General features: G+C 35.0%; 1 protein-coding gene across 4 annotated transcripts in view; it reads left to right on the top strand.

Moving 5' to 3' along the window:
* Window positions 1-21,474, top strand: part of LOC150106712 (uncharacterized) — a 72,644-nt gene that overhangs the window by 10,996 nt on the left and 40,174 nt on the right. For 3 of the 4 annotated variants that reach the window (XM_090393301.1, XM_090393298.1, XM_090393300.1), the window contains exon 2: window positions 19,100-19,252. In XM_090393301.1, the coding sequence (XP_090249427.1) occupies window positions 19,123-19,252 (130 nt within the window). In that variant the 5' untranslated portion in view covers window positions 19,100-19,122. Of the gene's footprint in view, window positions 1-17,512; window positions 17,646-19,099; window positions 19,253-21,474 lie in introns of those variants that run through there. The other variant, XM_090393299.1, reaches the window with a different exon arrangement.

Below are 21,474 nucleotides of genomic sequence, written 5' to 3'. Positions count from 1 at the left end.
TTTTGTTTTGGACTACTCTTGCTCTCTTAATAGTTAAGCCCAGCTAGTCTTTTGAATCATGTCTTCTTCCTTTTTGTTTTTCCTTCATTCCCCCTACCCCAAATCTTTCTGAACCCTTTATGCCTCACAATATGACCCATATATATTTTTTCTGTATTCATTAACGGATAAATATTTGTTTTAACTCCTATCAAACGAGTAGTTTTTTGACAATTCGTGTATCCATTTAGGTGAAACCTTGTCATAAGAGTGCATACTGTGAATTGAAGAATGCTTCAATTTAAAGCTAACCAAACCCCTTTTGTAGAACTGTAATTGGCTAAAATATCTAAGCAGTTCTTTCACCATGTGAACTTCGTATGGGTGGAAGCGGCCGTTCTTTATGATGCGTTGGCAGGAATTTTTTGGCACACACCTGCCTTATAATAAACTTTAATTGTTAATTGCATGTCCGAACACGGGAATTAAATTTTCAATGGTTTGTCATTTTTGTTTGACTAGCAAATACACTTTCGGTATCATTTGAAGCAGTGGATTCAGGGCCGGCTCTACCGACGGTGCAAGACGTGCATTTGCACGGGGCGACAAGTTTTTTGGGGCGGCAAAGTTGGCATAAACTATGAAAAATAAGGGAGAAGGGGCGACAAAATATGCTACTGCACTGGGCGAAAAAATTCCTAGTGGCGGCCCTGAGTGGATTCTTTCTCTTTGGATGAAAATCCGAGACTGCATACCTGTAGCAGTACGCCTTGTTTTTCGCATAGACTCAAATTACTCATTCCAACATCCGTAGATTTAGATATAACTGCTAAACAAGTAAAAATATCAGCTCACTTTTTGGTGCAGATATCAAACTAACATTGTAAAAGCCTTCACTTTTCAATCAGAAGGCTAACCATGTGCTTGAACATCCTAATTATTTCTAGTTTTCATAATTTTTGTTTGTAGAGTAAAGATTTTCGATGCTAAATTCTCAAAGCTTTATTTAATATCAGCTGGGTTTACCATTCTTCTTACTCTTTCAGAATAGAGAAGACTGTTACTCGAAGTGGTCAAATTGTCAGCTTGAATTTCGCGTCTTAACCAGTGAAGATTAACAAATCCATCTAAACCTTTGGAGGTTCCCACTGTAAGCTTGTTCGCGACAAAGTCAAAAATATGGAGTTCCATCAATCCTATTACATAATTCAAAAATTAAGTTGAATGCTTCGAGAATTATGGTTATATTTATCCTTAACTGATTTACTAAAAATGAAAGTGGATAGTTAATCTCAAAGTACGTCAAAATTTATGAATTTCACGGCTATAATACTCTCCCCTCGTGTCTTCTCCCCCCCCTCATCCCGCCTATTACTAAACCATAGCTACAATATTTCTTGGGAAATCAAAAAATTGGGTGTTACTGTAGTGAACAGTGGCTACCCTAAGTTGGTTGCACTCCGATTGAGAAGCTCTGAGAGGTCACCAAGTTTAAATTTCACCAAGTAATAAATTTCAGCCCTTTTTTTATATGAAAATTATCACATCTAAACTGAAAAATCATGCAAATAACGTTTAGTTTATAACTAGTCCTTATGAACTGAATTCCCTTTCTTCCTTCAAACGTAATTAAACTTCTTTTGGGAGGAAGTATCGGTGAAAATTTTAGAATAGTGGGTGTCAGTTGCTGAAGGCTGCGAACTTCTAGCATAGCTTCTACCTTGACTTGCTTCTTATTCCATGCTGTGTTCAGATACTTTAATCTATTTGGCAATTTTAGCCCCGTCTCGGATAGTAACTGAACAGTGAAGTCAAAAACCAGTTCCGACATTACGCATACCCCTATTTGGCGGTTATTGAAATTCGGTCTTTGAACGGTGTACTGTTAACTTTCCAAAAAAGGAAATTCTTATTTCTTCAAGAAGTCAACATTAAGATTACTTGCTATAAATCTGCAAGCATAATCTTATGAAATGATAATTTTGATATTGCGATTGAATATTTAACGCAACTTTTTTAATTAATCCTTGACTGTGGATTACTAATATTCTCGTACCGTCTACTTCACTTCCACATTAAGAAATATAGATAATACGTTATTTCTTCCTTTCAGAAATAAGCGATTAAGGCTCATTTTCTCACCGGGAGTTATTCGTTCACTATTCAGAATTGGCGAATAGTAAACTGATAACTGAAATGAGAGGAATAGACAAGGCAGTCCAGGATGTAAAATGGAATTTCGAGTTTTATGATTTGAAACGTATCAATTCGCACTTGTCACCTTCTCCTGAAATTATGGAATTGACATTTTCTTTTCCTATGCGAGCAGTACAGCGGTTACATTTGAAGTAACCTTAAACATAGGGTTACTTCAAAAAAAAAAAAAGTCCTTAAAGGTTTGCTTCGTCTTAGACTGGAATGAACCCTAGTCTTTCCAGTCAAAGGGCATTATCTTCGACACCGACTGAACTACTTGAGGCTCTTATTTTCAGTGTCTATAAAAATTAAATTATGAATATAGAAATTTTTTATTGGGTAAATCTCACGAGAATAAGAATCCAGGAGTTTCCTCATGGGTTGTCTTAATTGCACCTCTGTAGCCCAGTCCGAGGGATGCTAAAGATTTAGCATCCCTCGGACTGGGATGGAAATATGATTGGTTGGAAATATAATTCACTGACGTAAGGAATCTTGCGTAATGAAAGGACTTTCACGGATAACGTCTTAGGTTTTCATCCCACAAATATTAGACTTGAACATAGTGAAGTCAGACAAGAACGTAGGAGTATATATTGGATTTTAGAGGTAGTTATTGACATGTGACTTCAGTCGATGCCATATGGCGTCAACTGACGTCACATGTCAATAACTATACTCCCGTAATAAGGCTTAACTCCCGTACCTTCAGAATTTTAGATTAAAGCTTTCTGTTAGAAGTGGTAGGATCGTGGATTCCCTTTCTACACAATTAGGACAATCGCAAAAATCCATGCCCATTGCGGAATTCGAACCCGCATCCTTTTGGCTAGAGTGGATACGTTATCCACTCGACCAACCAGGCCGGCACATGCATACAAATTTTAGGTAGACTCCTGCGCGGATGAATTTCGTTTCATTGTCTAAAATTATAACTGATTAAAAATTGGCCTTTTGAAATTCCATTTGTTTCTTTTGATCAAAATATGTCGAGAGCCGCCACACTTGTGTAACACGATCTGCGATGCATGTGTTCTCGCACATCAGTAAAGGAATGAGCACTAGTCCAGTAAAGATTTAGAAGAATAATAAACTGATCAGTTCATTGGAACTTTATTTTCTCTGATGTCTGTAGTCCCAGGTCATAATTTCTTTCTGCCGTTTAAATTGATAGTGATATAGTAATAGAATGTAGCTGCATAGGTATTTTGTGATGCTTGCTGCTGTAATGTTCAGATTCGTTATGCGCACTATTCGACCTATGTCGTTTGTTTTAATTCTGGCAAATCGGTTTATTTTAGACTTCATCTGGAAATATACCAGTTAATGTTCATAGGAATGGATTCTTCTCCCTTTTTAGATACACTACTCTCCTGGGCCATCTCCTCACCCTAGTGAGGAACATATAATGGAAAGGTTTGGCGATTTGGAAATCTGTAATTGCTTTTGATGTTTCCAGAGCGTTGATAGTGTCCAGCTTGGAGGCATGCTCAGTTATTCTGATCATCTACCCTTTGTAACGGTTAGTCTGTTTCTTCTGCCAATGTACTGAATATTATAGTGGGCGGTACCCAACGCTTCAAGATATTGTACAACAAATGCCTGAAATGCAGGTTGCGATTTTTCATTTGGTGGAGGAAGGGTTTTATTGTTTAAAAAAAAAAAAAAACTTCAGTAATCCTCGGACAAGATATATGTAGGTCTCTTATTCTGACATTTTCGTCTGTACCTTTTTTCTAAGTATATTTCACGTTTATTTCAATATGCTAAGTATACAAATTCGTCCAGCCTTAGAATATTGTGACACCTGTGTGACACCAATCCTTCCTAAAATTGATGCTTTGGCTTTCCGTAGTATATAGGATTAGCCTTACACTGAGCGAAAAATGGTCTACCATCAGACTGCAATGAATTTAGATCATGTAATTATGATAAATTATTTTCATGACCTTGAAGTTTTTTTACCTCTGTTAACAGTCAAGTTCTGATGGTGAGTTTGGAGACAATCAGACTACTAGATATTTGTTAATGGGAAATTATATACACACAAATGGAATTTTTGCATTCGTTTATTAAAATGAAGGGACAAATGAAAATAAATTGGTGTCCAATCTACTTTTCTATGGACTACACGAAGTCGGTGTTTTTTTGTTTTTTTTTCCCGCCTTTTCCTTGCAAGTCGGGTGTCTAGTGGTCTGTCATGGCCAAAAACTTTGCATAGTCTGTCAGTTGCATGTTTTATGATTTGTCGGGTTGTCTGTCATGCGGTATCGATCCTAGTCTTTGGAAAGACTTAGGTTCGAACCTACCTAAGATTAAGACACTTTAAGAATGCTGGAGTACCTCAGGACTACTTTTGCTAACACTTCTTATTCACAAATGATCTAGCCCAAATCCTATTCAGAGTTTTTGCCGATGATAGTACACTTCATTCCTTTTTCATTAGGCATACCTTCAGTGCCCACACAGCAGGATGAACACGAGGTTGTCGACTTCAGTGCTACAAAAGTTTTTTACATGCAATAGTCAGATTTTTTATTGAGCTGAGTTGGACTTTTCTTGCACAAGTAGGCACAACCATAGCTTCAAACGGTGTCCTTTCTGTTCAAGATATTACATCTCACCTGTATGACTTTTAACATAATATAAATTCTAAATTTCTCCAACTTTGGAACATTGTCCACATTGAAGTTTTGCACTAAAATTCTCCCTAAAATGCTTGATCTTATCCAGAATTGAGCATTCTGGTTACTCATGTTCACCCCATTCACGTATTTATAGATGCTTCATTTCTGTCTTTTCTGTAGGGTGTTGTCGTTGATGATATTCTGCTGAACTGGCCACCACCATTCCTCCACTTTCTAAGATTGTAAGAATAAGAGCAACTGCTGATCTCGTATCTGTTCCGTATCTAGCCTACAAGTTTGTTTCATCCTTCCATTTCACCTCCTCTATTCTTTGGACCAGTCGTTCTCGTCCTTTTTTCTCTAAGGACTATTGTTCGGTTTTAAAAAAGCCTTCCATTTAATTTTCTCCATAAGCGACACTGATGCTGTAGGTTTGCAGTGTCATGTTAAGATATAAAACTTATTCCAGAAAGTTGTGCACATCGCAAGATTGAAATTTAACTTTATGTAAAGATTCATATGCAGCTCGCAAGGAACAACTTTTTTTCATACCCTAAAACTTCAAACTGTCGCTCCCAACATCTGATACTGCTGAATCTTATCTTTTTTTCATTTAAAATACCTTTTTTGTGTGAAAAAATCTTTTTATAATAAAGGTTTATCCATTTTTTACTGAAAAGTATGCGAATGAATACTAGTTTATTTTTTTTTATTAATATTCCATTTTGAGAAGAGTTCATTGTTCGAACAAATTTTGATTTTCAAAAAATGAATAAACGTTTCGCCTAAATCAAACTACGATATTCAGACAGGCTGGTGACTTGTGACTTAGCATAGAGCTCAAATACGTGACTTCCTTTTAAACAAACCTTATTAAACCCGTGGCGTTACTAAAGGAGACAACACCCTCAACTAGAATTTCTACGCGTTGTATATGAAGAAATGATTCCATGTAATGTTCCCCGTTTTCTGGTTGAACAGCACGCGTTACATTCCTGAGTCCATGCTCATTATTAAGCAATAGGTGAGGAAGGATGTAAAATCGGAGGGTGTAGAATGTGTTAAAATCATTGGAATTATTCTAATATTTAAAATTCTAAACCATTTTAGACGAGTATATATTAAAATGTTAGCTGATTTACCCAATCTTTGGCAAATAAATTCTGCTTATCATTCCAGAGAAACCATTTTCAGGTTTCTTTGGTCAAAATTACGATAATTGCCTACAGACGGCATTGATTTTTGTTATAGGCTTGCTGCGGCCTCCTGCGTACAAGTAATCTTTAAATTCTCTGCACTTAATCCTGACGACCATATTACAGTATTGAGCGGTTGAAGGCATTGACCCTGAGGTAATCGATCTGCAACCTGCCCTTTGTACTCTTGAATATACAGATTTATTGTCTACAAATGGAAAAATATAATTTTATGAATTAATACTTGCTGCGTCGTTTCATTATTTCCGATCGCTAAAGAGGATGGAGAAAAATTTTGATATTGCTTGCTTTGTTTGCAAAAAAAAAAAAAAAAAAATTGCATTTGTCTGTTTAGAGCACTTTGTTGCAGATGCATCTCAAACTAAGATCGTAATACTCGATCAATGTACTTGAAGCAGTAAAGTAAGTTTTCATTACTGAAATTGAAATCTGCAAATAATTATTAGTCTTTTATAATTTAAAGTAATTTATCTTGAAGATCGGAGTGGCTTTTTAAGCTAAAAATTAAATATTTCCCGACAATTATTTACTCATTAAACCTTTTTTTTTTTTTTAACTCCACAACTTCATCCTTGAGAGAGCAGACGACAATAATAGCTACATTCCTGCTTACGTCCAGACAGCGCGCAGCCTTGACTGCACACAAGTATGTACCTTCGCAGCCATGCTTTTCCCTCGCACGTGCTGCAGCTAGTCGATAACAATACATCGATCTGACTGCTAGACGGACGCTGGTTGTATTAAGTGGTTCCGTGGATTGCAGCATAATTTTTTCCCTCCGGTTATTTTTTAAACGCAGCTGTTTTAAAAATAGTGAGAAAAGCAGTTTCTGCTAGCTTAAAATTACAGCTTCATGCAGCATTAATTGATGTTTAGTCTAAGGCACAGATGTAGACCATAAGACCAATTTAGCTCCCCACGACAATGAAGTACTAAACTTACGTTTTTCCGGATGCATTATCCGGAAAAACGTAATTTTAAGTAATGCATATTTAACAGAATGCCAATTCTTTATTACTTAACATTAATTTGTTAGATTAATATTCAAATTGTTTCATTAAGGTAGGAATATTATTGATTTTGTCAATTCGAATGCTAATGATTTTTACATTTGCGGAAACTACATTCGAAGAGGAGTACCCTCCTGCGATGAGTCCTTGGAGATGTCATATATATCCACTCACCTTTACATGAGTAATTAATATTCCAGGGACAAAAGCCTTCAATCCCGGTTGGTCGAGCAGTGAATCTCTCGAACCAATGTGGGTTGAACCCCCCCGCACTTATGTTCATTACGTCAGATAGTAATGAACTTCATCGCCTGGTGTTGAGACCTTCATCCTACTTAGTGGAGTGTTTGAGCCATTTGGGAGTGGGATGGTCTGTAGAGGAAGATTTCTGAATGAGGTAACTCTTGAGTCCAGTGGTATATTATAGATTTTAATATATAGTGGCTTATAGATTTTTGTGGGTAGGACACACACAAATTCACTTTTAAGCCAAAATGGCTACTGGATAATGCAAGATCTGTTCAAATTTTGGTACTACAGGTTCTATTAGTTTCGCTTGTAACGAGCGCCATCTATAAACATTTCTTTTTGTTACTCTTCAGACGCCAGTAAAGGAGTGTTTATTTCCCTCTTCTTACTATCCTTAAATTGGATTATACAGGGTGGCCCATAAATCTTCGAAGGGTTTTAAACATCTAACTCTTATTTTTTGTTTTAATGAAACACAGAACCTGGAGTTTTTTATGCCTTCCATTTTTGGCTTCACAAAGACCTGCCCTTTCTACCGTTATGTTTCTGGCTACAGCGTCCTAATTCTGTACGAATGTTCTCCTTTAGCTGTTGGATTGTCTGAGGCTTGTTCACATACTTCAGATAAAATATATAGTAAGAAGCCGGGAGCCGTCAAATCTGGAGAACATGGCCAATTGTGGATCTTCCAAATTATTCGCTCCCCAAAAATGTGCGGTTTTCAAAATAAAATTGTCACATTTTAAATCCCCCCCGTGACTTAAGGGCCACCCTGTATAACGTGTAAGATAGGTTTTAAATCGGTTTTCAGCAGCAACATGCGTATCAGTTACTTCTCTAATTTTAAGTAAGATTTAAGGCTTAAAAACATGTTTTAACTTTAATTGAAAACTTTTTTTTAAGTTAAATGTGGACAGATGGTCAGTCTTGAAGGGAAACTGAACAAATCGAATAATTCTCCTCCCATTTCCTTAGGAGCCTCCTGGCTATACACAGAATTGGGTCAGGGAGCATGCATGCTCCGAAAACCAGCGTATGATGACCTCATCTGTATGGAAGAATATTAACCCCTTCTGTATTAAGGACAGTTTTCAGTCCCATACTACATTGATTTGTATTATCTTTGACACCAACTAGACATACGTTGTCTTAAGCTATTATGCGCATAATTTCTTTGAATAATTTTAGAACCTTAGAACTCATTTGTTGTTCCAGATAATCGCATCCTGGAGGCTAATGTAAGGAAGTTTAATTCCTGAGATTTACTGCGGATGTAATATGCTTTCCGAATTATTAAAAACCATCCTATTTAATATTTGTAAGAATCATCTAGCCCAGTGTTTTTGAAAGTGCCTGTTGCGACTCATTAGCGAGTCGCGCAAGCTTACATTGATGTGATATTGCAATCACTTCTTAATGGCTCTATAGACTCGCTACGACTTCCTCACTCTGACAGAACCGGCACGAAATTTGACATTTTTTTCATTTTTTTTGCCTTATTTCCCTTCTGTAAATTTATAAGTTCGTATGATATACTGACCTTCTATTATTATGTCATAAAATAAATTTGGACTGAGTTGTAAAAGTATTTCTTGTGGTGAGTCGTGATCAGAAAAGTTTGAAAAACACTGGTTTACCCAACCACTCTTAAAAAGGCATCCTTAAAAAAAAATAAAATAAAAAAAATATATATATAATTGTAGAAGTGAATGGAACTCGCGAATGAACAAATGCCTATAAAAACAATTTTTAATGATAATCCAATATATACTAGACATTGCTCAATTCTTAATGTATTCGTGCCGCGGATAAGCAAAATGTTGGATGCGCTACAGATTATCATGCCCTTGAGAGAGAGACTTCCAAACGATAGCATTAAACGGAATGAAGGCAATTTTGTTCGGTGTTTGGAGTCGAAACTATAAAAGCAGTATTCATTAGATACTGCGCATTTTAACAGGTTTAGAGAAGAATAAAGAAATTATCGATGCTGATTCTTCTGTATTGAGTCAACTGTTTTAGGATAGTTTTTTGTTGGAGTCCCACTGCAAACGTGAGAACTCAGTAATTGAACAGACCGATTTGGTTTAGTTGGAGATCTCGAATTGTTTAGATAAGTGAGACAAATTGAGGTAGCATTCATGTGGTTGTTGAAGGATGGCTCGAAGTTCAGAAGTTAGTTGAAGCCGATCATCTGGTAGTTATAGCGTAAATTTGTTAAATGAGAAGTATACTGTCATCAATATTCCAGGTTTGAGGATAAAGACCCATCCACCATATGCTGCAGAAGTCGGATCACATGAACGAAGTTTTTCTCAGACCTCTGTATCAAACATAATCAAATGCCTTAACTGAAAGATATCGTGAACTTAAGATTCCCATGGTATTTATCTAAGGATAAGTACCATCCCTGTTATCAACAGGAGTGGAATCCATAGAGATAATTTATTCGTTTCCAAGTAGCATGAAAGTAGGGGGGGGGGGCTAATTTGATTAAGATTTGTTTTCTATTGCACAATGGAATAGACATTAATTTGTGCTCTGGAGATTTATTAGGCTTCTGATATTCTTCTAATCTTTGTCTTCATTTGAAAAAAATGAAAAGTACATTGACTATTCAGTTTGGAATGGAAGGGCATTTATTATGAAATCGATGAAAAAATTGAAAAAGAAGCCTGAGATTTGGCTTTCTGTGAGTAATACTAAGCCACCACCGGCTAGAAGAAGCAGAATTGAACATATAAGCAGTAGTTATTTTAGAAGTTCAGCTTAATGACATTATGCGATAAATAAGTTAGTTTTGAAAATATTTCTGATTTTGCAGTTTAAATGAATTTTAATACAGGACATGAAGAGCAAACTTGGGCTTAAGGAGTTTTCGTGCCTCCATCTTATGATTCAGTCAGCATATTCCATGTTAATACTGAGATGGCTGGCTTTGAGGTTATTTGCTTGAATTATAGGAGCGCTCTCCGTATTTAAAACAGCGTTTTCGTGTTAACTAGATTGGCAGAGAATATCTTTTTTAAGCTAGGTTTTAGTCATTTTAAGCAGGTTCCCGAATTGGTTGAACTTTTGTTGGGATAAATAGGGCTTTCTACTGCAAGAAACTAGTTATCCCCGCAACTCAAAATTGACACCGGATTCGCCCGATGGTTGAATAATAAAAGGCAAAATGAAGGCCGTATTGTTGTCGCTTTTGTCTGTGCACGATGGTTAGATTTTACGCATCTTCCTATAATGATAGTAGAGATGGTTTGTCTATTTTCAAAAGTTAGTGCTTCTTTTTGGGAAATAGAGGATTTATAACTAACAAGTGTCAACGAAGAGCCTTGCAAATTACAGCCAGCATCCATTTCCACTATTCGGCAGACCTAGGCGTAAAAAAAAAAAAAAAAAAAAAAAAAAAAAAAAAAAAAAAAATTGAACAAACCAAATTATTCAAGCTGCTGGGCAAAAGCAGCTTGAATAATTTGGGACTTGCATATATCTGCAAAAATTTTACTTTCCTCCCTTTGTTTTAGACATACTGGACCTAATTGTCAGGAAATAACCTAATAAACATTAAAATTTGGTCCAAAATAGTTGAATGTGACCTACGTGTGTGTATGTGTGTAAGACTAGTTTCGTTAACTGTGATTCCCAAGGAAGACAATATGGTTTATAATATAACATACAAACGAAAGGTAACAAGACCCATAGCACATCAGTGGTGTGGGGTAAAAAGACTGCATTTATTTAAGAAGCACTGAAATGTTTAAGATTAGTATTAAAAAGCCCTTATGTAGGGTATCTCAGAAGTGATAAGGCAGTCAGAATCCACATTGATGCTAAAAAAAAAAAATAGCAGAATCTATTATACATGCAATGTAAATGTGCAGAACATGTTAGATACAGTAAAGTCCAAATCAAAATTAATGAAATAATGAAAACTTGTTCCAGCAACTTCAATATCATTTCTGGACTTGGGTCATCTGTGTGTGTAGTTTTCATTTTTCCCTTGCGTGGTACACTAAATTGACTCGTGGGCAAGTACTTTGATTTCTTTTGAAAGCTGATTAATCCTATCTCTATTATGACTGTCAGTTGCATGTTTTTTTGGTCAGCCCACCTGATTTGGAAAGAACCTGCCACCTTAGAGTGGCTGCCTTCAGTTTGAAAGGCCCTGATAAAGTTTGTTTCCTGGACGGGATTCAAAGCCAGATCTTTCCATCCGAAAGGGCATTGTCGAAACACTGAGCTATGGAGGCTGTGTCTGTAATTTTAAATGGTAAGAGTTTCACTTTTTTCATTCCACAAAAGGGAATAGGTGGCACACTGACTATTGGAAATTGGTTGGCAGCTAGCTGGCATGCTTAGGCGAAAGCGATACGAGAATACATTAAACATCTGGCTCCATTCAATGTTCTTATTCCTAACCAGTGTTGTGTAAAACCAGGTGCTCTGTCAATATGAGTTGTGGGTTTAAAAACGTAAGTTTCTCTTAAGACAACTATATCTACTTGCACTAAGGATTTGACTCAAATATTTGATTCAATTCAAGCTTCTTATGAACAAAAGCAGGCACTAAACAGCTCGTTGCATATGGAAATATTACCCTCCTTTTTTTTTTTTTTTTTAAATGTATTCCTCGAAATTATTTTGATCTTTTGAGCCATTTACTCCTATCACAAGAACATGTCTTCTTCGAAATATCTTCTTCGAACCAGTAACTCCATAGCGTAGTCGGGAAATAATGATCTTAGGTTGAAAAACATTTGGAATCGATTCCTATTGTGAGGCAAGAGGAACCTTTTCTCAATGAAAGCGGTGGCCGAAAATAGCGGGATTTCCCCCCAACACACACACCACCACCACATAAAAAACATACGTATTTTTTGGTGAATCTAATTTACTAAATAACTTTAATTGCTTTGTATATAAATTCCAGCCTACTTTGCTTAGGCAGTGGGGAAAACTAGCTAACTGAAATTTTGGAACAGTTTTTTCTTTTTTTAAAATCTTTTTTGTTTAAAAAAAAGTCAATAGAAAGGACATGAGTAGCAGGATAAGGACTAGATGTATGCTGAGATGTATTTACAGTATTGGAATGCTATGGAAAGTTAACTGACTAAATGTTGATCAGATTGAATACAGAAAAATTTAATCTTCACAGAGCACATTGCAGAAATTTACTACTAATCAGAAAGACGTGGTTATCACTTAAATTCTTAATAAAATTTTAAACCTTTTAATAGAAGGTTTAAAATTTTAATAGAAGGTTTAAAATTTTAAACCTTCTATTAAAAGTAAAAATAAGCTTTTTTTAATATATACATACGAAGTAATTTATTATCTTATTTACGGTATGTTAATCCATATTTTACTCTCCAAATCTGGATAAATATGAATTAGATATATTTGAAAATTGCGATGAATGTAAAATGTCAGTTTGCAAAATTATTAACAATTTCCAGCTATATATTTCGGCAGCGAAAAAAGGTAGGTACTATTTGTACCTAACCTTTTTGTACCTAACCACCACAGACTTTTGCATTAGAACAAAGCACAGGTTAATAAAGGACAGTTGTTAACTGTCCGTTGAGCACAACGGACAGTTAACTCCTCCCAAACGAGGGAATTGCTCGTTTAGGAGCAGTTATACGTTATAAAATCAATTATAGAAGGTGATATTCATAAACTTTGAAGAACAAAACTAAATATTTCGCCACACATTGTGCTGTGCCTCGGTGATTTTGGGTAATTTTTGGGGCTTTCGGACTTTCAAAAGCCCCAAATATCCCTTGGAAAATTAAATCGGATAGTGAGAACAACATTTTAACGGTTAAAAATGACTACTTTTTGCGTTTTTTTTTTTCATTCGATACTTAGTATAGTGTATATATTCAGTTCATCGGACCATTTATAGATACATATAAGAGACACTATAGTGTTATCACTAGAATGCTGTCGCGAGTTGTGGCGCAATATGCCCTTGAAGTACAATATCTGCTTATTAACCTACTCATGCCTTTTAAGGTCAGATAATCCAATGGTTGATTTCTACGTAATAACGAACGTAGTGTGAAGAATGTTATTGGAGTTTCGAATTATCGATATGAATTAATGTGATCTCTCTGATTAATATGAATTTGAATTCCTTACCTGTTTCGTGAGGCTCCTTTGCATAAAGTTATTCATAGTTTCAGTAACAAAATGAATAATTTAATGGCACCGCGCTCCCAACATTGCTGAATTGTGTAAGAAATAATCATGGTACCTTAACTTTCCATTCTAATTGTCAACTCCCCCCCTCCCTTTCCATATAGGTCAGTGAGCTCAATTTTTGCACTCATTGATCCGTGAAGGTCGGAATTCAGAAGGCTCATTTTGTTTTTATATTAAACTTTTTTAATCTTTCTACCGCATTGATCATTGGTCACAATATAATTACCGAAGGGAAATGGATAGAGATTATTCCAATTGTAAAATTTTCGGGTTTTAACGGCTGATTGCATCTGTAAGAGTAATGAGTAAACTACTATTCTGTAGGTGCCCTCAGTGAGTTTAATTTTATGAACTGCTAACACTTTTTCGTTGAATTTTTTTTATCACTGTATGTAAAGTACCTTTTTATCAATTTGATTTCATGCGAACTAGTATGATTGTTTTGCGATTTATTTTTGATAAGCTTTACATGGAACCTTGCCTCGTTTCATAGGTTATTGTTAAACTTCCATGGAAGTCGACTCATCACAGAATGGGTTTAGAAATATTCACTGAATCTTTTTGTTTACACATTTTAAGTTGTTGCTTTTGTTTGGAATGGCTCATGTTACAAAAGCAATGACAGCTACTTGCTACAATTTGGAATACACTAATTATGAAGATGAATTCTCATCTCGTTTGTTTTCATTGATCCGAAACGTTTGAGTCGACGCTTGTCAAAAAAAGCCAAACCGTGGCTTTGTCCGAAAAGTTTAATTTTTATTTTATCAGCTGTATATTTAATAAGAGTCCACTCAATATAAATGAAAATCAAATCATGCACTCTTACTGCATAACTATTTTGATAGTTGCATCCACGATTTCATTCTTATGAACTTAGTTCCTAGCATGAACTAAGTTAACCACTGAAATGATTTCGATCCTTTTAAAAACATTAGTGTGCATATAACAGAGGGAAATCGCACAGGGACTAGTTTGTTTAAAGCATATTGAGTTCGAAAAGTTGATTTTGAACTTAAGTTCTCCAGCTTTGGATCCTTCAAATGAATAATCACAATCTTGCAAAATTTTATTTATCACTTTAACAAGTGAACGTTGCTGACTGATATCATCAGTTGCTTATTTTTTATTTTTTTTTTAAGTAAGCACCGCATGCATAGTGCCTAAAGGATTCACTTTCTTTACAAGACGCCTTTTTATAGTCATACGCAAGTAGTTTAGGATAAAAGGTGGGAACAACTTTCTGAGATTTTACAAGATAGTTTAGCCAAATGAATATCAATAGACCAACACCGAAGTCGTAGACGATGTGTATGTATTAGGTCGCCTGCAACTTAACTAGAAGGAATGCATATACTTGTTTGATCGTTTTTTATATTGAAATAGTGTTAATCGGTTAATTAGCACAAGTATCATTTCAGAAACTGAAAACACGACTCGAAAAACAGGAGGCCTAATGGCTTTAAGCAAACCAGATTTTAATAAAGCCTGATGTCTGAAAAGTTCTGTTTCTCTACAATTTATGGATTATTTAACACCCTTAGCTCACCTATGGTATTAATATACTAGGGTACATTTCGTGAGTGGGATCCTCGCAAAAATTAAGGACAATACACTCTCCAACCACTAGTTAAAGTTGCTTAATCTGTCTTATTCCGTTCAGTTCTAGCATACAGTTGATTCGGCAACTTTTTAATTGGAGTAGCTCACCCACACTCTTCCTCCTCTACATCAGTGACCTCCTTTCTGACTCCAAATCTTATTTACAGCTTCGCCGATGACAGTACTCTTCATTCCTTTTACTCATTCAATAAACCCTGCAGTACCCTAAAGTTAAATGCCTAAAGATCTTCCATAACTAGTAACGTGAACAGTGATCACGCCATCCTGAAATGAGGTGAGGACAACTTAGTAAATTTGAATGCTAAAAAAAAAAAAAAAGCCTGCTTTATTATTTGCAAGAAAAATCCTACCTCATCCCCTCTCATTTTTGGTAATGTTCAAATTTCCTTTCAAAATCAACTTTATCTTCGGTTGACTCTCGCATCCAGTTTATCCTGGCACAAACTCTCTAAAAAAAAGAAAAAAGCTCGGTGTTCTTTTCTATCCTAAAAATTTACTTTTCGTCTCAGATCCATCCAACTTTGAAGAACTGTTCCCACATCTGGAGTGGAGCAGAGCACCCAAGACCTTAAAAATCTTGATGATATTCAGAAGAGGCCGATCCGCTTAATAGACGCTCCTTCTCCCGCAAATTCCCTTCAGTCTATAAGTACCTCTTCTATAAGTACTTTCATGGACATTGCTCCTCTGAATTGACTGCGACCATTTCTCCACTTTCTTCTCATAGAACTAGTGCAGCTACTGGCCACCACCCATACATTGTCCAGCTTCGAACACACCGAACTAACTTCTCATCAGCTTTCTTCATTCCATTCACCTCCATTCTTTGGAACAATCTCTCCGCATACTGTTTTTTCCACTGAGTACAACCTCTCACCCTTTAAGAAACATAACAGGCTACACATGTCACTGTAATGTTAGATCTTGCGACCTTGCATGTGTGGGGTCAACATAAAAAAAATCCAAGCATGTATGTGCGCACCAGACAAGTTAATTTTGAAGAAACTGTAGTTTTGGTACTAAGCCCCCCAAACCGACCAGGTATTAGAATATTTCTGCAAATGAATTCCACGAATATCATGACTTGAAACATCGTATTCTAATTGCACTCAGAAAAAGTTCTTTTCCATTTAAAGAACTTTCTTGCCTCGCCCTTCTGCTTCAAAAAGTATTCTCATAGCTAAACATTGGAGCAATAATTCCAGTCCCTGCCTGCTATAAAATTCTGGGATATACCATTCCTGCTTCATTATCCTGCAAAAGATGTAAGGTCAAACCTGATCAAAGAACAGACAACTCATGGGCCACTGACGGCATCCTTGACAGAATTGGCTGAATTAATAGTTGTGACGTTCCATTTAATTAACGTACACAAGGTTAATCTCAAATGAATTAACAAGGTTATGCAACTGAAATCGCTCAGTCGCAAAGGAAACGATGCAGATGTTTGTTTACTTTTAAATGCACCTTAATTGTCTGTTCTCTGGATACTATGAATAATAGCATCGATATTCTAGTACAATAACATATTTTCACCTTAAGGGAATTTTAAAAATAATACATTTTTCAAGCCAATTCGGGCTTCTGATAAACAGTGGAGAGCAGCGAATGCATCAATGCGGTTAACTAGGCTGTGAGACTACTCGAAATACTAAGACTAGAAAGTTCTGCTTGTTAATCCCCTTCGTCTTACTAACTTTAAAATACGAAGTGCCCAGTTTTGGCTTAAATTTTTTCCCCCTAAAATGTTTGATAATTTCAATACCTTTATACCATAATACCTTTATTACTATATTTCAAAATAGACAAATTACTGGATTTTGTTTATTCAACAGTTAAATTTTCTGTATGCGTTTTAATATTTCAAATGTGTAATATTTTGGTTTATTTGCTTCCATTAGATGCCACTCTTTGAATTGGAGTAATAAGAGTTCTGGACAGTACAAATATTTGAACTCATAATTATAGCACTTCTGACTAGTATGATATTTAACAGTATAATCGCGAATACGTCAGTGAAATATTTCCATTTCTTTAAAGCAGTACTATTATACATATCAGTGAATTGCTTATCCTCGCATCGTATTCTCTTATGACTTGTCCATGCTATGTCAAGTAATAATGAAGAATTTAATAGTATAATTTTTGAACCTTTCACGCTTAAAACAAGTTGCTTCCATTCATTAATTCTAGTGAATTAGGAACAGAACTACAATGACTTACTAGAAGTAAAATCTTCGTAAAAGTAGTTATTAAACTTAATAATAAAAATATTTAACAAATTTAATGAAATTGTATTTTTATTTTATTTATTTATTGAGATTTAAAGTTATACAACCAAAAATCCCCTAGCGTCACTAAGCTTAATGACGTTAGCCATTGACCATTGGTGGGTGGTGTCAGATGGGTGTGGCGGTGACAGCAAGGCAGCGTCTGAATGAGTGTGTTGAACGAGTAGAGCAGAAACTGTAACAGTACTACTATAGTCCGCTATCTGTGAAGTGCAGTTAAATTAAAACATAGCGAAAGAGACCGAGGTAAGGAATGTGATAGTATATATTTTAATGTCACAATTTTTTGTTACATGTGCATTATTAAAAAAACGTTGGGAAAATGGGTATGTCCTTGTCAATAAGATTCATAGAGGAGCGGTTCAGATTGCCGGGAGTTCAGACAAAGGAACACACAGATCAAGAAAATACCGAAAATACTAAATAAATAATTAAGGGGGAGAAAAGAGGCTTTTCTTTTTCGCTGTTTAGTGACATTTAGCAATACAAAAATGCATCGATATGTGATTATACAATATATGGATTTTCACATTAAGTACAAATGTAGCACTAGATTTATTTTGCATTGAAATTTCAGTGTACTTTCTATAAAGTTACTTATCGACGTAAATTGCATGGATCATTGAAGCGTTTATGGGTGTTCTATTACCTGAGCAGTTATTTTTTTTTTAATACCGAGTTAATGTGACTTATGAGAGATTAAATCTCATAACTTAAGTTATGAGGCTTAATTTTTTTTTTCTTGGATTTGTGAAATTGTATTAAAACATTTAGTTTTTAACAAACGAAGTAGTGTCACAGTTCTTTTCGCAAAACGTAAATGTGTGCGATTCCTACTCAAGAACATGCAACCAAAGTTTCTATTAGAATCGTCTCAGGCCTTTATTGTGACTTTTAAAATGCTTACTGTTGATCTGCATAATTTCACCACCAAATAAAGTTGAAGTTAACTCGGTTTTGGTAGTGTTGGTGAAAAGTAATAAATTATACTTTTTTTTTTTAGACCACAAAAGATGATCAGATTCGAACAATCTACATTTTAAATTCTAAACAATTTGAAATCTTGCCTTTTTTGATTATTTGCATAAATGTTACATTACTACATACATCCTACATTTGTTAGACTAGGATCTCTTAATACATTTTTCTGAAATCCAAACTACAATTTGTGAGATTTGTGATCCCACAGTGAGTCTTTTGTCACCATGGTTAAGAGTTTAGTACCAGTTTACTTCTGTGCTATTAGAAATTGGTGTACATAATTTCTTATCCATAACAATTTTTATACTTTCTTGTGAATTAGTGTTGCCAGTTAAAGCCATAATCTTGCAATTGTTATTAACTTGATATTCATTTCTTGATATTATTTTGAATATTGATTGTTTGGAAGTTCTCCAGTTATTTTTAATATATTATTTGATGTTATTTGATACATTATGCATAATAAAAATGAGATGTATTGAATGAAGTTTTTCTTTTTATCTTAATTAGCTATTTCACAAAATATTTTGTGAAATATTAGCATTTTGCATACATTCATATAAATGTTAAGTTTTATGCTCTGCACTTGCAGCTATCTATGTATATCTATAGTCATATTATGATTTATTTTTCATCAGGTGTGGATGTTCATTAACCTCTGTGGTGAAGAGAAAGAAAATCAAATGAACAGATTTATTTATGGATGTTTCTTTTCTTAGGTATCCTTTAATAAGTAATAACAATGTCAAGCCCAGCTAAGGAAGATTTGCCTAAGGTTCCTGCACCATTGAAAGATGAACTAGCTCAATTTGATGCTACAAAGATGAAGCATGCACAGACCAATGAAAAGAATCCATTGCCATCCAAAGAGGGTTAGTTACTGTATTTAAGTTTCAAAATGTTTTCTAGTAGCTTAAACCTGAATTGTAGTTCAAATTTTAGATATAGCTAGAAATAGTGTATTTATGATGGTTCTGATAGCTCTTTTTAAGGTTTAATGAAATTACACTAGTTTAATAGCATCAATATTTTCTGTCACTGGCTTCAGAGATGAAATATAAGAACTAATGTGCACATGGTCAAGTCATAGTGATTAGGCCATGAGCCTTGAAAGCCTGTGAGGGATGTTTCTTTGGCCACTGGGCAGACTAGGTTGTTTGGAAGGTCTAAGAATTAGTTTCCCTTATCTTGGGAAGTTTCACATAATGATATTTGAGGTCTGGTTGGTTTACAATCTAATTCTAAAAAGTATTTTATTGCACTGAAGCAGTCTTTTTCATTTAACTCTGGTATAGGGTGTCACATGGCTTATTAGACATGATTGACCATAATGCTGCAAATGAATGTAATCCTTATGTTTTGAGATAGATAGTAGATGTTTGTCCATAAGGCCTAATTATTCTTCTGGACAAATATTTAGACCTGACATCCTAAACAACACTAACATCACTAACTAATGAACCTATCTTTCAAGTTATTTGTATATATAATCAGAAAAGCTTTCTGATTATAATGAGTAGTTGCCCCAAGAACCACCATCTCAAATATGGCTAAATGAAATTTTTGCAAGTTGTCCATTAGCAAAGCTATTTGTACTGCATCCATAGAAAGCACTTCACTCAATACATTAGGTGCTTAGTCTAATTTCTTCATTCCTTTGTGTTACTTGTAAGTCAAGTTCTTGTGTATTAGTGTGTAACAGACAGTATTTAAAAGTTTTTAACCCTTACACTAAATCTTCTGTTAGAAGAAGAATTTAACCAGCATTCACTCTTTACTGTAATCCATTCATATAGGAGAAAATAATGTAAAACAGGCAGTCATTGCTACTGTTATGAATGACTTGTGTGATTAATCATAACAGCAATTGCTTAATTTTCCTTTTGTTAACATTCACTACATGAATACTTTTTTATTGCCTAAATGAAAACTAATAAGTCTCCACAAAAGTATCAGATACCTTTTTGATGGTTGAAGATACCACATGACTTATCTTCAACCATCCAGGAATCTGATATTGAAACTTAATCACATTCATAACATATTCTGATAATGCATTCCACTTGCCTGTTGCTCTTCATATAAGAAATTTAGTCATACCATCTTCACCATGCCTTGTATAACTATTTCTAGAAATGATTTGTTCTTTTCTCCTGCAATGCATATAAATTTGTATTAATCCTATGAAATCTTGCTAACTTAATGTCTCATCTTTCTGCATGTCTATTAAACTGACAAACTTCCTCAGCTTCTTTCCATAATCAGTACTCCAGGATTCTGATGTTAGTCACTGGCCTCAGGACTCCAGTTTTGTCATCCTTGGGAACTAGGTGATAATCTACATACAGTGTGTGTGTCTGATCAAGGTCCTGTATTTTAGTGATTTAGCACTTAAGGTAATTTTTAATACTAAAGGATGTTGACTTTTCAACTGTCTTCATGTAAGTAGTTGAATGTTTTATATTTAGTATGTTTGTTTTTCATCTGCAGTGTATTGGAGGCTGCTGACTTTAGTTTTATTTTGGTCTGTTTTAGTAGTATGTTATGTTAGCATAGTAATCATGCATTTCCTTTTGTAGCTTTCTTTAGGGTTTCTCAGAGAAATACTAACTTTAGTATATGTATGAAACTGTAAGTAGCCTGCTTGGCAAAATCAGTAGCAACTTCTGTTCTATTACTACGCTGAGTGTTCAAATACATTGTAAATATTGGTAAGTTTTCAGGTGGTGAACTATTTAAATCATTTACATCCCTTGGTATAAGACATCCTACTTTGCAAAGTCTGAAGTTGCTTAAACTAGCATGTTTAGTCTATGGTAGAGGTTCCCAAACTTTCTTGTTTAGAGCACCCTTAATGTCTCTCTTTTCATGCATTCCTGAGCCTTTTTTCCAGTGGCCAATAATTTGTGATGTTGTCTGGCACATGTTGAGTATCACTGCTTCTCTCAAATGGAAAATATCCCATGTCACCTGTGAGTTTGCTGCAGTGCATAGCTTGGGAGCTTACTGGTCTATGAATTAGGTTTTCCAGTTATTTAACTTGCTTATGGTATTAAAGGGTTGTTATTTAACCTTTCATAAGTGAAATTCATCT

This window comes from Typopeltis vanoorti, chromosome 5 (assembly GCF_054136105.1).
Source record: "Typopeltis vanoorti isolate ZY-2024b chromosome 5, IOZ_Tvanoo_1.0, whole genome shotgun sequence".
NCBI lineage: Eukaryota > Metazoa > Arthropoda > Arachnida > Uropygi > Thelyphonidae > Typopeltis > Typopeltis vanoorti.
The sequence above is the reverse complement of the archived record's forward strand: the minus strand, read 5'-3'. Positions and strand labels throughout refer to the sequence as shown.